We start from the raw sequence: 16,687 nt of genomic DNA, 5'->3' as shown, positions 1-16,687 counted from the left end.
CAAGGCTAGCAGAGTCCTTCATGTAAAACATTCCAATTCTTTTTCATTATTCCCTTTATTTCAAAGAGTTACAACTGTATTAAGTACAGCATATGTAAGAAATGCAACAGACACGACCCAAAGTAGTAACAGTACTCAGGCAGGAGCAACCCGAAAGTTGGATGTCCAGTGGCCCTTTTTAGCAACTTCTGGAATACTTGCTCACTGATAACATTTTAAACGAAGGTTTAACCTGTGTTTAAATCAATCCCAAATTCACTTAATGAAGAGAATAGAAAAAAAAGATATACTGACTTTATATCTCCATTTTAAAAAATACATGAAAACCCCAAGTCTACGGCATATATGTACAGATATACACATATCTTAGCCCTTGGAGTGTAAGGTGATTTTTGTCATCAAAGCACATAGATGTGGATCTGTCAGACCCACGGTTATTCTTTAGAAATTTTCTACTGATGAATTCATTATAATTTTATGAGTTTTATCATATTAAACAATGAGTACTTAGCAGGAAAAGAAATCACAGAAATAAAGTATTGAATTTTTAATATTTATTGAGTGTTCATAAAAAACATCAAAATTTTCAACACAGACTGGTTTTTGGTGTACAACATCCAAAAAAGAACATCAGAAATAAATTCCCATGTGAATGACAATGAAAATACCAATACCACTCTACAAAAAGCAAATCTTTACTTCAATTATCACACCAAAGGCCATCTGCACACATGACAGCAGCACATTCCATACACATGCATCACTGACACTAACAACATGTCTTCTGCCTTCCTGGCCTTTTTGTAGGACATACTTGACATCTCAGTGGTCTTGCTGTTTTGTCAGGAGGTTCTTATTATATTACACAATGTGTAGCTAACAGGAATATAAAATATCTATAAAATAAATTGTTATATTAAAATGTATTACATGTTTAGACATCAACATTTTCACATCAGCTCTGTACTTCCTTATAAAACCTAAAAGATACCATCAGAAACAAATTCATATATGAAATACAATATAAACACAAAAGTCTACCACAAAATTACACTTTGTTTCAACTGTCCCACTCAAAGCAGTCTGCACACATGACAATTGCATATTCCATGCACGTCTCGCTTACACTGACAGCACATGTGCTTAGCTTTCCTTTCCTATGTGGTGGTTTTGTTACCTCTCTTCTCTACCTGTTTTGTCAGGAGCTTCCTACTATATTGTACAACATGCACTTAGAAGGGAAATAAGATGTCAATAAAATAAAATATCCAATATGTAATGAGTGCTTCGAATAGGCATCAACATTTTCACATCAGCTATTTACTTGCTTACAAAACCTAAGCGATAACAAAAATAAAAACCTAGCTGGGTATGGTATCACAAGCCTGTAATCCCAGCACAGGGAGGCTGAGGCAGGAGGATCACTGTGAGTTCGAGGCCAGCCTGGGCTACAAAGTGAGCTCAAGGCCAGCATGAACTGCATGGCAAGACCCTGTCTCAAAAAGACAAAAAATACATACATACATACATACATACATACATACATACACACCTATGTGAACCACAATATGAACACAAACAAAAATACCACAGAAATAAGCTTTGCTTCAACTGTCACACCTATGGCAGTCTTCACACATGACAACGGCATGTTCTATACACAAGTATCGCTTACACTGATAGTATTTTTTTTTCCTGTACTTTCTTGTGGAAAACAGTTCCCATCTTTCTTTGCTTTCCCATTGTCGTGGTAGGTCTTTCTGATGCCGCACCTGCCTGTTCACCTGTCAGCTCACCAGTGTGCTCCACAACTTTTTGGGCAGTTCCCTGAGCAAAAACATTTTGTTTTTCCTCTGCTATAAATGATCTCTTATGAGTTCCAGTCCCAATCCTTTAAGAAAGTTTCTCTGATATTTTGCACTTGCTATTTTCTTTGTAAACTATCGAAGTATTGATGCCACACTATTGTAAAGTTGAGTAAAACACAACCACCGGCCAATGCTTTGTGTTTCAAGTGACATCACAGTCGCTGCATAACTCATCGACATCTATTCCACCTTTGGTTTTGATGTTGAAAGCTGCCATCTCAGGCTTGTGTTTTGTCCATGTTTCCCTATCAGTATTTCCACCATGGCACACTGTTGGCATCCGCAGGACCAGTTTGCTTTTTTGCCATATACAAGTCCAACGTTATATCCTTCTGAAATTCAAAGACTGTACTGTACAATTCTGTTTTGAAATTGCCACATTGCATTTGGAATTTCTGCTTCGTTCTTTCATATAGTTCCGGCTCTGTTCCATTTGTGCTCGGTTAGCAAATGTAACGTCAACTGGAAACTGGTGAACCACCTGCCAAATGTCACCTTCTGATTAGTCTGGGCAACAGGAGCAACAAGTCTGTTCACAGCACCATTTGGTTATTACTCTAGGGATAATCACTTGATGGCTGAGTTCCAGGGTAAATGTCTAAACTAAAAGAACAGAAAGTCTTCGCATCTGTAAGGCATAAATTTTTATCCCATGTTTTGAGCCATCGCTTTTCTGTAAGTCTTTTGCATTCCTACAGTCACCGTGAAAAATCTGTGCTAAGTACAGCAGACCCGTGAATGCTTTCACCTGAGCTGGTGAGGTGTCACAATACATACGTTTTTTAATATGGCTATTGCTGCATACAGAACTTTTTACTTGCATTTCAGTCTTTATGTATTACACAGCACCTTCCAGCATTTCTTCTGTTACAATTGCCAACGCTGAATAGCAGTGCAGACATTCTGTCTAATACATTTCACCCCTGCCAAGACCTTCATTATATTTTCAGACCTCATTCTAATATTGGATCATTCCACTTGGTTGCATGGCCATTTTGCAATATTTCAACTAGTCAAATATGTACTCACATTGCGGCTTTCTTCACCATCTGAATCAAGGGGGTCTGCATGCCCTGTGTCTGTGATCAGTCAATTCTTGTTCCACTCACTGTCACAGAAACTGGCTAACATGGCCAACATCAAAGTCAGCATCAGCACTGTATAATCATCATCACTGTCATCATCATCATCACACCCACGCCACTCTTCTGTAAAAAGCACGTATTTTACCATCTTTATCATCCATGCATGAGTAATCTGATGGTTCTTTTTTTTTTTTTTTTTTTGAGACAGGGTTTCATTATGCAGTTCAGGCTTGCCTTGAACTCATTTTGTAGCCCAGGCTGGCCTTGATCTCGCAGCCGTCCTCCTGCCTCAGCCTCCTGAGTGTTGAGATTCAGGCATGCACCACCACACCCAGCCAGATGATTCACTTCTGACCTCCTCCAAAATTTCAAATCTGGTTTTTATACTGAACTGCACTACTTCTACCAGAAAAATCAGAAGAAAACTTTTTCTTAACAAATCCTGGAGTGGTATGCATCCACTGGACCCTCTGTGATGCTTGGGTAAACATACACAAACCCAGTTAGACAAAGCATAAAGGTGGGTCTAAATCCCATTTTGACACTTTTGTACATGTGCACAATCCTTGCCATTTGTCATACCAAGTGGGTAAACACATAGATTGCTTCCTGCATCCCTCAGGGAAAGATACTTAGATGCACAGCTGGCTACTATAATACTAAAGTATAAATTTACAGTAGGAAAGTACAGGATGGGTCCACTGGACCCAGGCTTATGCCTCAAGGGTAATAAGAATACATTCTGAGAAGTGCAGAGTTAGCAATATCACCCCTGTGCAAGCATCAGAGTATACTTGTACACCCTCGATGGCACAGCTACCCATATGGCTAGGTCATATGACGTCCTGGGAACTGGTAGCGGTGTATACCTAAAAGCCATGATGAACAGAACATCACGAGATTAAATCAAGCACAAAAGAAAATCAGGCAATCAAAAGACAACGTAAATATGAGCTGTATGAGGCTGCTGCCAGCGTAACACTGCGTACTGCTTTACAGTAAGCACTCTAAAATATGACAAAAATAGCAAAAACATAACACAGAAGTCATCTGTTATTAAGTACTATATACTGTAAATAATGTTAGTGCTCCATTTTTATATGACTGGCAGGCAGTACAGAAGGCTTGTTTACATGAGCATCACCACAAATATCTGAGTAATATGTTGCATCACAATACAACCATGGCTGCATCAGTAGGCAATGGAAATATTTCAGCTCCATAATAATTTTACAGGACCATCACTATACACGTGGTCTGTTGATAACAACATTACGTGGCACATTACTGTGTACGTGTAAAAAGTCTACAAGCTAGAAAATGTCCAGATAATTCCGTTGCTTTTTCTAAAAGTGGATTGAAGTTTTACTCTTGCTCTGTCCGGAAGTAAAACAAAGAAACATAAAAGGTCAGTGACTGGCTGGCCACTCAAAAATAGCTATCTACATGGACCATTCTGAAAAAAGACCCCACAGAAGCCCTGCCACTCTGGCCCACAGGCACGCATGACGCTCATCTCTCCAGCTGAATGCAGCTCCTCCTGGGACTGACCGCCTCTCCCTGGCCCAGTCAGGCCTTCCACACACCCTGCACTTACACCAAGGAAGGAGCGTCGCGTGGAGCATGCACAATGCAGAGCACCTCAACCTCACACTAGTCATTTTCAAAGTCTGTGTCACCGGACGATGTTCTAGCATGAACATGAAAGTACGCCTTTCCAATAATAAAATTCTGAAGAGCTCCATTTGTATTTTGTAGTCCAACCACTCCCACACACAACGGGTAGTCAAGGAGCCGCAGACCTACTAATATCCACCTGTTCCCTCTGGTGGGTCCCTAATTATCCTGTGAATACTTAAAACAGTGAATTCAATACAGGCGCACCTTTTTAAATACATAAATTAGGTATCTGCATTAAAAAAATGCTACTTCAGAGATGAATCAAGCTTTTTTAAATTATAGGATTTACACACACTCACATATGTCCAAAAGAATATTAAAACAATATCAGTGACAATTAGACAAACTAAAAACAGACCGAAGCTGTTCCCAGGCGCTGAGACACTCAAACCATGCCACAGGTCCTGACAAGATGCTTCTCCCACTGAGATGCTTTAGTTATTGGGTTACTGAAAGACGCCAGCTACAGGCTCCAAGCTTTAATGGATCTGATCCCAGAGAAAAATGATTTTAGCAAGACTTTCAAAATACGAAAGATGTAATTTAGTATTGAAATTTAAAATGCCAACTATTTTAAATCCATTATTTAAAGAGACCCAGGCCATAAAATAAAACTATAGGTTGGTGAAAGCATTTCTTGGAAAGATTTAAAAATATTGTTTTAGTACCTGGCTTTCTGGTTATCTAGTTTGGAAGTTAGAAGAGCTTATGAGACGCTATCATAGTTGGGGAAACTATCTCTAGTAGATAAGATATGCATGCAAATTCATAATGTAAACAACCAAGATAAAAAACACAAAAGATACAATCCAGAGGTCATAAGCGGTAGTCAAAGATTTTAGGTTAACAGCTACTTTCGTAGTCTCAGAAGGGTCAAACAGCAGTAGCAACTCCCCATGTTTCGGCCTACTAAGGCAGCATGGACCGGGTGCATCCTAAGGGTAGAGTCCAGAGGCCCTGCTGCTCCATCCGGTGTACTGTAGGGCGGCTGAGGTGTCTGAGGCAGCAAGACCCTATCATGGGAGCCTCTGACACCGTCCCACAGTGTCAGAGATGACCTTACAACCCTACACACTGCCACTCTGTGTAGTGAAACTGAAAAGGAACAGTCCTGGGACCCCAGCAGGCTGAGAGAGGCGCTCCCAAATGGTCCCAAAAGGACCGCCACTGGCGAGCCCAACTCTGAGCAGTGCTGGCATTTAAGCATTTTTCAAAGAAAGTAAGTTACTGAATAACTGATGCTGGCTCTATATTAATACTATGACTTCAAACAAGTCCCTTACCTTTAGAGTCACTTTCCTCATCTCTAAAATTAGAACAAAGTCCAGTACCAGTAGCCTTAACCAACATCTAAAAATATAAAATGACATGTAACTTTGACAGACTATTCCGAAGACCTGAAACATGTGCACCTCGGCTGTACCTTTTTCATGCACGTGGCTTTCTGGGTATTGCTCCTCCACTCCTTTTTGCAGTAGTCCATTATGTCCATCTCAGGAGCCACACTTAGTCTGTTTTCTGTTAAAGAATCAAAAATGAAAACAAAAGAGGTAACGAACCAAAGCATGATCAAAATAATGGCACTGCTTTACTTAGGGCTCACCCTTCACACCTCATGCTCTCTCACTTCATTTAAAAAACCCAGAATTCCCCTGCTGCCTGCCTGCTAGTGCAGACGCCACCACTGCACCCAGGAGAAGGGCCTTGTGTCTCAATGGGTCCCCTGTGCCACCACTTCCTCCAGACCACTCTCCGCACTGCTGCCAGCGAGTGATGTCCAGCTAAATCCTGAGTCAGACGACAGTGCTCTCTCCTGGGCTCAGAGAGCCCTAGGGGCCTCCTGTCCCACACCTCTTGTGAGAGAAAGCCACACCTGACTCACACCCCAGATACCCCAAGTCCCCGCAGCCCTCCCCGGTCCTCTCCAACACTCTGGACCAGCCTGCCCCCACCCCGCAGGGCTGCTCCCTCCTCCACGCAGGCCGCCTGTGTGCCCTGATGTTATCACACACGATCCTTTATTCCTCTCACATCATTTCTTCTTCTCAGTGTCTATCAACACCTGAGATACGTTTTTCCGTAACCCCCCTACACACACACACACACACACACACACACACACACACACAACCATACACAAACACAGTAAAACAGGGGCTCCTTGAGGGCAGCGGCTTTGTTTTGTTTCCGAGTCCTCAGAACCTGAGCCATCCTGACCCACAAGTGTCTACAAAGGCTTCCCTCAGCAAAAACACAACAGTCTCATCTGTGAGAAAGCGCTCCTATCAACTTGTAATTAGGGATCTGTATCTTCTCTACAAAGGGTTAACTATAACAAAAACACATTTAACTGTCTATAATTTATATATATCCTGCCCTGATCCCAAAAGGCTATAATTTGTTTCACAATTCATGAAAACTAACAAAGCTCTCACTGTTAGCTGATGCATAGATTTCATTCACTCTAACATCACATTACCCTAAATTATAAATACAACTCGGGTCAAACATAGTTATTACAGATTTTACAAGGAAAAAAGGTTTTTAGATATTCCTTGTTTAGCTTGTATTTGGGGGTTTAACCTATTTTTGTGGTATATGTGTACACACACATACCATGCTAGCATGTGTATTTCAGAGAACAAATGAAGAAAATGAAATAAACCCTGGGTACCTCCTGACTTCCTTTGTAAATTATTGGAGATAGGGTGTTAGTGAAGACTGTGGGACATAAAGCTGGAAGTCGTTCACAACCTATTTACTGAGGAAGTTGCACATAAAAATGTTTTTTGAGCTCAATTCAACAAATATTTACGGAGTATGTCTGGTGTATGGCAGACCCTGAGCTAGGAGCTGGAGCTCTGAAGGCAGTGAAGACAGAGATTCTGCCCTGCAGGGCCTCACTACTACTGACCAAGACCACAGGCACCTGGGATGCAGGATGGGCAGGGCACACCCGTCATCCAGAAACCCTCCCTACAGCTTACGTAAATCAAGCATTTTTTAAAGCAAAGTACAGGAACTGCCTACTTTCAGTCGGGCGTGGTGGCGCATGCTGTGATCCCAGCACACGGAGCCTCAGACAAGAGAATTGCTTTACGTTTTAGGCCGGCCTGGGCTACAAAATGGGTTTGAGGCCAGCCTAAACTGCATAATGAAACCCCATCTCAAAAAGACCAAAAAAAAGGCTACTTTAAAAAATCTCACTGCGAATCCTTTCATAAGGAAAATGAACCTTTCCATAAAAGGGAAAACTGTACATTCATTAGGGTTAGCTTAAAAGTCAAACAGACCCCTGAGGTATAATATATAGACGCCGCCTATACCAGTGCTGCACAACCAACCCTTAAAGGCTCTGCATCTCTTAAATTCAAGAACCATTTTGGGTCTGCTTCGTGCACAGAGGAGTTCCTTATATCTGCCTTTCCACTTACCTCCCCCCAAGCCAAGGAGAAGCATAAATGTGCATAGTAAGGACACGCCTCCTGCTCCCCTCCGCTGCCCAACACATGTGTGCGAGTGTGCACACGCGCACACACCCAAGACCTGGCCTGAGGGAGGAGAGGCGGCGGCCTCACACACGCAAGAGGTCAAGCCGCAGGCCAGTGTCTCACTGAGTCAGAGCCAGCCTGAGGAGCAAGGGACGGGAAAACCGGGTGCTGGCATAGCTGGCAGCATCACAATGTTGCCCGAATTCCCATTTGGGCCCTGCTCTCTGGGAGGGGGACTCCAGCTGATGCTATGCGCCTGGCCAGGCTGGGAGCAGGAGGGGAGACCAGCAGCTCACCGCGGGCAGCAGTCCCTTTCTTTGACTATGAATTGCAGGCTCTCATTTCTGTTTCTCACAAAGAATGTATCTGATGGCAAAGCACAGATATAAATAAGGGAAGGTGAACACCAGACTGGCACACAATGCAGCTGAAATAAGCAAGGAGCTTGGCCCTTAACAACCAGATAAAGGACAAACACAAGGATCAGACCCCCAGAAGGCAGAAAATTAAAGCCCCTCTGGGAGGCTGGGACTCTCAGAGGAGAGACCGCAGCAGGACTCTCACACTACTGCCGCACCGGGGCAGAGGGGATAATGTAAGCTTTAAGAACCTTGCGGTTTCTGTCACAACTGCTCAACTGCATGCACAAAAGCCGCCAAAGACAGGAACTCAGCTCAGAAGCTTGCAGGTCAGGTTCAGCCTCAAAACATGGTGTTCAGACCGCTGCATAGGTGAGAAAGTTTTCTCCTCAAGAGAGGCTAACAACCCTTTCTGCCTCAGTCTACGCGCAGGCTGCCCCAGGAGGCTGTTTTAGGAAGGACAGTGAACGCAGAGCTGGGACTCACGGAGTGGGAGGGATCCACTCTACTCTCGTACTAAAGCCGAGATACAAGGGCCACTGAAGAGCTTGAACGCTTGTGTGCGGCAGCGCGCTGGACAGAGAATCAACAGAGCCTGGCAAGCGAAAGAGGAAGCGGGGATCCCCAGCAGTAACGACGGCTCAATGCGCATGTGTTCCCAAGGTCAGGGCCCCGTGAGGTGAGTGACTGGGGGCGATCCCAGCAGTGGAGAGCGGAGGGTTTCTTTGAGGCCCAGGAGTGCACCAGGACTACCACAAAGAGCATCTCCTGGGGACACCACAAGGTGGAAGTCACTAATTCCCTCTGAGGAAGACTGGAAAATATTATCAAAAGTCTTACTGCATTCCATTTATTTCTAATCACAGTAACACTTTGTTAACCATAAATGAACAGAAGCCAGTTCTCAAAACAAACCAGGAGAACATGTACACTGCACAGCTACTGAAAGAAAATGCCACTGCACGTTATCTGTGCAGCACCCCTCGGCTCCTGGGGTTACTGTGAAGGATGTGCTTCACTCACAGCCCTGCAGGCCGCCTCTCCCAGGACCAGCAGGGCAGGAGGAGGACTGCCTCACCCCTGCACGGGCCTGGCGCGGTGGGAAGAGCAGCTCCCACGGACAAGCGTGGAGGATGTGGAATCACAAAAGCAACAAACAGTGCTCTAGAGCTCTGATCATTCTCTTTAGTCAATCAGATTCGAGGGGTCATCTGCATCCAAAGATGTGCACAGAGAGCTTCTCAATAAGTCCTTCAACTGAGAATGAAAACTGCACTTCAAATTCAAACTCTCCGTCTAAGAATGTAAAGAAATCAAGAACTGAGGGGCAGTAGTGCTAAGAGATTAAAACTATCCTCACAGGTACAAAACATGAATGCGAAGAATACAAAGAATAATGAAAACTTTAAAACCTCAGGAAACAGGAGTCTTCCTCTTAAGCAAAATCAGTAACTATAAGGAATCTTTCCTAGGAAGTACATTCACATTTTATGAAAACAGATACATGGACTTAACTGCTTGTCTACTTTAAACAGTAAAAACTCTATAAAGAAAACAATTCTGAACATACCTGATGCCCCTCTTTCATGTACAAGCAATTCTTTCTCCTTTTCTATTTCATCTGCAGCACGGTATATGTCCTCCTCGCTGAAATCACACCAAAGTAGACATTTTCAAACACTGTGGCACCAACATTTTCTGTTGCATCACAATAAACAGCACTTACAAATGTATAAGACGCTCACAGTCTAACTTCTCACATTACATGGTGATAATTACAAAACACGGATCTATCCTAGATGCTCATGTTTCCACTTACATGCACCACTTTTCCACTTCAGAAGTTACTTAAAATGATTCAATTTGTATCATTCCACTGTCTACATGGCTCTAAGGCCATTTAATTAACATCTATTAATGTACCAGTTATATGTCTAGACATCTTAGCACAAATCTTATCAATGAAACTCCTTATTCTGTCAAGTTCCAAGGATGGGAATCATGGAGGAACGTAGGACAGCTGCCAACTTTTATTACACGTCACAGCAAATTCGGCAATAGCTATTCTAAATCAAGAAGAAGTAGCATCAATTATTACAAGTTTCCAACGCTGAAGATCCCCATGAGGTTACTCCTGTTCCCTAACCTTCACATTCGACGGTCCCACGTGCTGTAGTTGCTACTGACTTCTTCAACACGTAGCAGCTTTCCTGAGTGTCTGTAGTTGCCTGAAGGGGCTAACAGGAGCGCTAGAAAGGTAGAACATCCTACTGGGTGCGAGACAAAGATGAACAGCAGGACCTCATGTTTGAAGATGCCTCTTTTTCTCAAGATTCACCCCAAAATGACAATGAAGGAAAACATCAACTCTATCTCCGCTGAAAGCAGAAGCCCTGTGAAAGCCCAAAAGGAAAGCAGAGTGGTAAATAGGTCAGGCCAGGAGGCACAGGGCTGGTGGAGGGGCGGCTGCGGAAGGCAAGCGAGCGAGCCCAGCAGAACCCCAGAAAGGCTGAGGAACTGGAGGCTCTAAGTCCTTCTGATGGTAGCCTGAGCTAAAAACAAGGAGACTAGCTGACATCCGCGTAAGGCGTGCTCACACAACGTGGGGTCCCTCCAGACACAAAAGCACACAAGGAGGGGGAGCCTGTCAGGCTAAAAACAGAAGGAATAAAGTCAGTGATTGAGGCACCCCACCTCCAATTCCCTGACTACCCAGCTCTCCTTACAGCCCGGTACAACTAGGAGAAAGAAGAAAGAGTAACAGGAAGGGGTGCTGGGAGAGGTGAGAATCTCACATGCCCCTGCTGAAACCTTTCAATGTACCTGAACACTTGGGAACCAGTGCCAGCATCCGTACGTCCGCCACCAGTCAACTCTGGCCTGAATTGCCTTATTCACCTATGATTTAGCACATTCAGTCCAAACTCCTGCCCAACACTGACGCTGTTCCCCTGCGCCTGTGATGTGCTCCACGTGTCTTCTCTTCTGCCAGTTCCACGCCCTCCCTGCCTCTTGCCTAACCCAGCCCAAGGCCTGCTGTGTGGGCGAGACCTCTGCAGAGAGCAACAGCCTGAGCCCGGAACCCAGCATTAGACTCTCAGTTTAACCACTCTCACCCCAGCCCTTGCTAGCTATGAGGACAGCAGTTACCAGAGGAATGACACCTCTCAGCGCCAAAGTCAAACCACCTGTAAAAAGGACTGTCAGAGTATTACTATCACCTCCCAGAACTGCTGAGAGAAACAGGCACATGAAAAATAACTAGTGTGCTGCAGGTTAGCTATGCTTACTAACTCTCATGTATATTCATTGGAGGAGAGTATTAATAAACAATGAGCCAGCGAGGTGGGGGCATCCCTGGGGAAGGAATCCAGGGCCTCTCGCATACCAGGCAAGTACTCCACCACTGAGGTGCATCCCCAGCCCCCAAGGGTTACAGTACTTTTCATTCTATTTTTTCTTTCTCAATAAATGGTGGACTGGATTAATGATGTGAGGGGTGAGAGAATAAACAGCAGAAAAGGTTCATTCTTCTCTCTGCACATCTTTCAGCCTCCTTCCTAGCTTTATCAATGAGAGAAGTTCTCATCTTCTAAAAAAAAAAAAAAAAAAACAGTCACCTAAGCAAACCACTCTCTTAATATTAGCAAAAGTTGTCTCTGGGCAAGGCACTTCCTCAATCCTGCCCTCAGTTTTCTCATCTGCGGAGTGAGAAGACCAGAGGAGATCTCTGAGCTATGCTTCCTCTTCCAGCGCTTACAGTCTATACAGACGCTTGACAAAAACAGCGCTGCAAGTGAATGCTGTGGCTGCTCTGCCCCCGAGTTTGGCTCCGCTTTGGTCCCCTTGCTCTTTAATCTACGAAAACAGAATCACGACACCCGTGCCCTGAGGAGGGTCTCCACACAGGCACCGTCCCACTCACAGAAACTAATTCCCACAAAGGCCAAAAGGAAGAGAAGGAAATGAGACAAACAGGAGAACTCAATGTAAAGAGAAGACAGGACTGAAAGAGATTACTGGGAATAAAAAGCTGTGATTCAGAATACAGTACACAAAAGAAGCAAAGGAGAAACTGATGAATAAAAGGCCTACAGTATATGCAAATTATGCAAATTACTTTCCCCACAAGTGGATTTCACTCAGAGCCTGTGCAAGAATATTTGTTAACTTCCTTGACCACTAAGGACATGTGGAAATTATAAATGACCCTTCAGGCATTGAACAGAAGGAAAAATTTATCTATCTACTGTAAGAAAAGAAGAAGAAAAATAAAATTTTGTTTTAAAAATATTTCAAACTTTTGCCTTAAGTTTTAAGTATCAAAATATTAAAGCTGAAAATAATGACAAAATGAAATTATACTTAAAGGTGAGAATGTAGAACAGAGGTTTGGTTTGAATTTTTGTTATGGGAAGGAAAGACAGTCAAATAATGAAAGAAAAAGGGATATTACAAGATAAAGCAAAGGAGGAGCTGAACAACTCCAGAAAGGATAACTTTGCGTGCTAGGCTGGGGGTGGGAAGGTGTCCACACTGGAAAAAGAAAAAAACAGGCCACTGAAGCCCAAGGCCCCAGACGATTGCCACAAGTTTTCTTCTAGAAAATATAAACACAGCTAGAAAAGCAAAAAGACATTCTTATCAGTGACTCAATTTCCTGGTGTGTGAGTCACAATTACATTGTTGAATTAAATTTCAGAGCCAAAATAATAATTTCTAGCTGGAAAATTAATTTATGCCATTATTAAAAAGTGTATTTTTATTAATGCACTATGCCATTATTTTAAAACATATTTTCAAGTTCCCACTAAACCTATTTCTCGTAAGTTAGAGATGAAATACTTTAATATTAAGATAATATACCACACTGAATAAGCTATATGATACTGTATACTAAATTATAACCGGTAACTGGTGCTTTCTTCAAAGACCTCCATAATGACTAGTTCTTTTTCATTTTTTACTAACAAGTTTTTGAAGACTTTTTCCTCAGTATTCTAAAGACACAGTCATACTATTTCTAAGAGCAAAAGCTGAAAGTGAAAAGAAGACCTTGGTGAAGCAGAAGACATTTCTGTGGAAATAATTTTCCAATTTTTGATGAAAGCAAAGATGTAAAAAAATCCCAATAGATACACACAAAGCTAACAGGACAGAATTTTAATCTCCATTATGAACCTTTATACCAAGAGGCCCTTAGTTGTCTAAAAGAACTGAGTATGGCTTTCTTCAGCTCTCTGCACTTGAGCCCTGCAGTTCCTGCTCAAATTGGCCTGTCCTAGACTAATGGCGCAGGCAGTGTGGGTGACACAATCAACCAGTCTGACAGGGACACATCTTCCCACACAGACGCAGGAAAAGCCAAGACCACTCAACCCAGCCCTCCTCCACCGCTGAGTGGCTGCAGAAAGGGGTGAACAACACAGTAAACGCAGGAAAGTACCGGCACGCAGGCCAAATTCCACCCTCCTCTTGCAAGTGGACTTTCCACGACTGGCTCACGCGGCTCCACGTGACTTCCAGGGGCATGTATGTAGGGACAACACAGTCACCCTCAGCACGGACATTTGATTCCTAGACACATCCTCGCTCTGATCCCTGAAGCAGGCTTTCTCCTCCATCACATGGGAAAAGAAATGGAACTGCTGTTTTCCGCCGTGCAAAACTTAGCCCTACTCTGTACCCTAGGAGCTTGGGGTGGGACAGAAAACATTGCACAGTAGTATGCTTAGCGACACCCTACGACAATGGTTGAACACCTGGGAAGGCTTACAACCCTTTTGAGAATTCACAACTTTCTTTATCTTGACCCAGAAACAAACACAAATTTTGCCTTCAACTTCACAGGACTTCAAACAGAATATTCCCCACACCCAGCTGTGAGCCCGACTTAAGTCTTGTCCCACCCTCAAGCAGAATGAAAAGTCACCAACCATGTTCTGGAGAACCAAGCTAAGGACAAGCAGACACAGCAGGAGTCAAATGCTGGCAGTAGGGTGAGCAGGAGATAAAGCATTAGCAGACCTGCTAGGAGCGGGGCGAGAGTTTCCAGAAAAATCAACTCTCTGGCCAAATATAAGACCTCTTCAAATGTGACCCCAAATTATCCTGTGAGCTGTCCTGGGGGCTTGTCTGAGAGACACCAGCCAACCACAGTTCTCAAAGGAGCTGAACAAAAAGTCAAACCACAATGAGCTTTAGAAAATAGCTTGCCCATGTGGTTTATGTCCTACTTCTCTTCCTTGTGAAACACAATGAGCTTGCTGGAAAAGAATCAGAGTAACCTGTGCTGCTAGGAAACAAGCCATCCCTCCTGGCCTTCAAAGAGTCACAGCCCTGTACGTAATTCAGGAGACAGGCTGAATAATGCAAGGGATGGGCGATGATTTGTATTCATAACTACTTTCCAGTAAATGTATTAAAAATGACTCCACGGAATATCTTTAAAACAGCTACAGTCTTCTTAGGCTGCACATTTCCATTTGAAACACTTTAATTGATTCTATCTGGGTGGAAAAAAAGGCCTTGCCGCCAATGACTAAAAAACAGATTTTAAAAGAATGTTACGTTATTTAAATTTACACTCCAACTATTGAGCTGCACATGTTCACATGAGGTGCAGTTTATCTAGACCATGAGAAAACATTACAGGCCAAAAGGTATCATCACACGACCCATACAGTACCGCTGATTGAGAAAAATGAACTAGGCTAGGAAGCTCAAAGCTTAAGACTTAGGTTCAAGAGTTGACATCTAAAAGTTAGACTAATCCTCTTGATTTCCCCATCTAATGAGAGCTGAAGGAGAATGAAATAATTAAAGACATCAAAAGCAGGGAGAGAGAAGAAATCAATCTGCTAATAAAACCACACACCTGAATATCTATTCCGGAAAAATTAAAAAACAAACCCTGATGCTTACTGTCATTACAAATCTCATCCCGCTGCTGGGCTTCACTAAAAAAGCTTGGGGCAGCAGGTGGCATGGGGAAGCTCCCACGCAAGCATGGGAAAGATACTTGGCCATAGTACCCGCATCTCCCTGGTCAAGCGGCACCTAAGGAATCTACAACTGTTTACTAAAGTGTTACATGACAAACCTGTAGCACGGTTTTTAGCTTCTTTCAGCTGAACGTCTACTGACAGAAGACGAAAGAGGCACTGTTACCATAAACTTTTCCTCCCGGAAGCACACCGCCCCACCATGGTCCATGGAGCTCAGGCTGAGAACCACATCCCCCAGAAAACCCGCCAGACAGCTACGGTTCAAGCTTCAAGCTCGGGCATCTGAATGGAGGCTCAGGGCAGCGGTAGCAGCAGGTAGGAACCAGCAAGGCGCAGTGGGGCAGAGGCAAGAAATTCCCTCCTTCACGGTGTGCAAACCGAGGTGGGTCGGTCTCTGACCCAGACAGCACACCGGTAGCCACAGACCACATCAACTCATTCCTGGACCTCGACGGTGTGTAAATTTTAAAGAAAAAAGGGCGGGGGGGGGGTGCTATTTAAAAGTCTGGGTATTTCCTGCAAAAACTGGCTATCTGAATTCTTTAAATACACACAATCCAACAACTATGGGTTGGAGCTTCGGGGACACTGGCCAACACAAGCTGTCTACGTCCCCAAGACTCAGGACAGTTTCACTAACTTAAATAACCTATCTCTGAGGGCTCCTATTCGCACTCTTTCTCAGCGACTGCTAACCCATTAAATGAATAATTACCATCACACTTGAGCACTCAATAAATGAGAAATTAAAGCCCATGTAAAGCACTATGTTAATGAGTTATTAAGTTACAATATACACAGAACAGGCCCCCAAAGGAGTCCTTCATAGGCGATTAAAATGGCGATCAAAAAGTCTTAGAGGTACACTTAAACAACTTTACAATTTAACTTTCCAGGGAACTAAACTGTCAAACTGGCTGTGCGGGTGCTTCCCTCAACTCTGGAACGCCAACGTCATTTACATGCACCTAGGACTCGACAGTATGGGAAAGTGTTAGTCCAGTTCCAATCTGGCTTCCACCCGCACCCCCAGACCCTAGAGGAAACCAAACAATTCCGATGCTCGCCGTCGGGGCTGACTTCTCGCGTTTAAAAAGTAAAGAGCGGAAAGGAGCCGCGCTCAGGCCGGGGCAGGGCGAGGCGGCACGCGCGGGGCACGCGGCGGCCCCAGCAGTGGACGCGCCTCGCACGAGCGAC

General features: G+C 43.8%; 1 protein-coding gene across 1 annotated transcript in view; it reads right to left on the bottom strand.

Annotated features, from left to right (window-relative positions):
- Nucleotides 1-16,687, bottom strand: part of Otulin (OTU deubiquitinase with linear linkage specificity) — a gene marked incomplete in the record, with an annotated part of 28,681 nt that overhangs the window by 11,424 nt on the left and 570 nt on the right. The window contains 2 exon segments of the mRNA XM_013514962.1: nucleotides 6,057-6,151; nucleotides 10,054-10,130. Of these exon segments, the coding sequence (XP_013370416.1) occupies nucleotides 6,057-6,151; nucleotides 10,054-10,130 (172 nt within the window).

Source organism: Chinchilla lanigera, unplaced genomic scaffold (genome assembly GCF_000276665.1).
Source record: "Chinchilla lanigera isolate Chin_1 unplaced genomic scaffold, ChiLan1.0 scaffold00025, whole genome shotgun sequence".
NCBI classification, from domain to species: Eukaryota; Metazoa; Chordata; class Mammalia; order Rodentia; family Chinchillidae; genus Chinchilla; species Chinchilla lanigera.
This window is presented reverse-complemented; position numbering and strand designations above follow the sequence as displayed.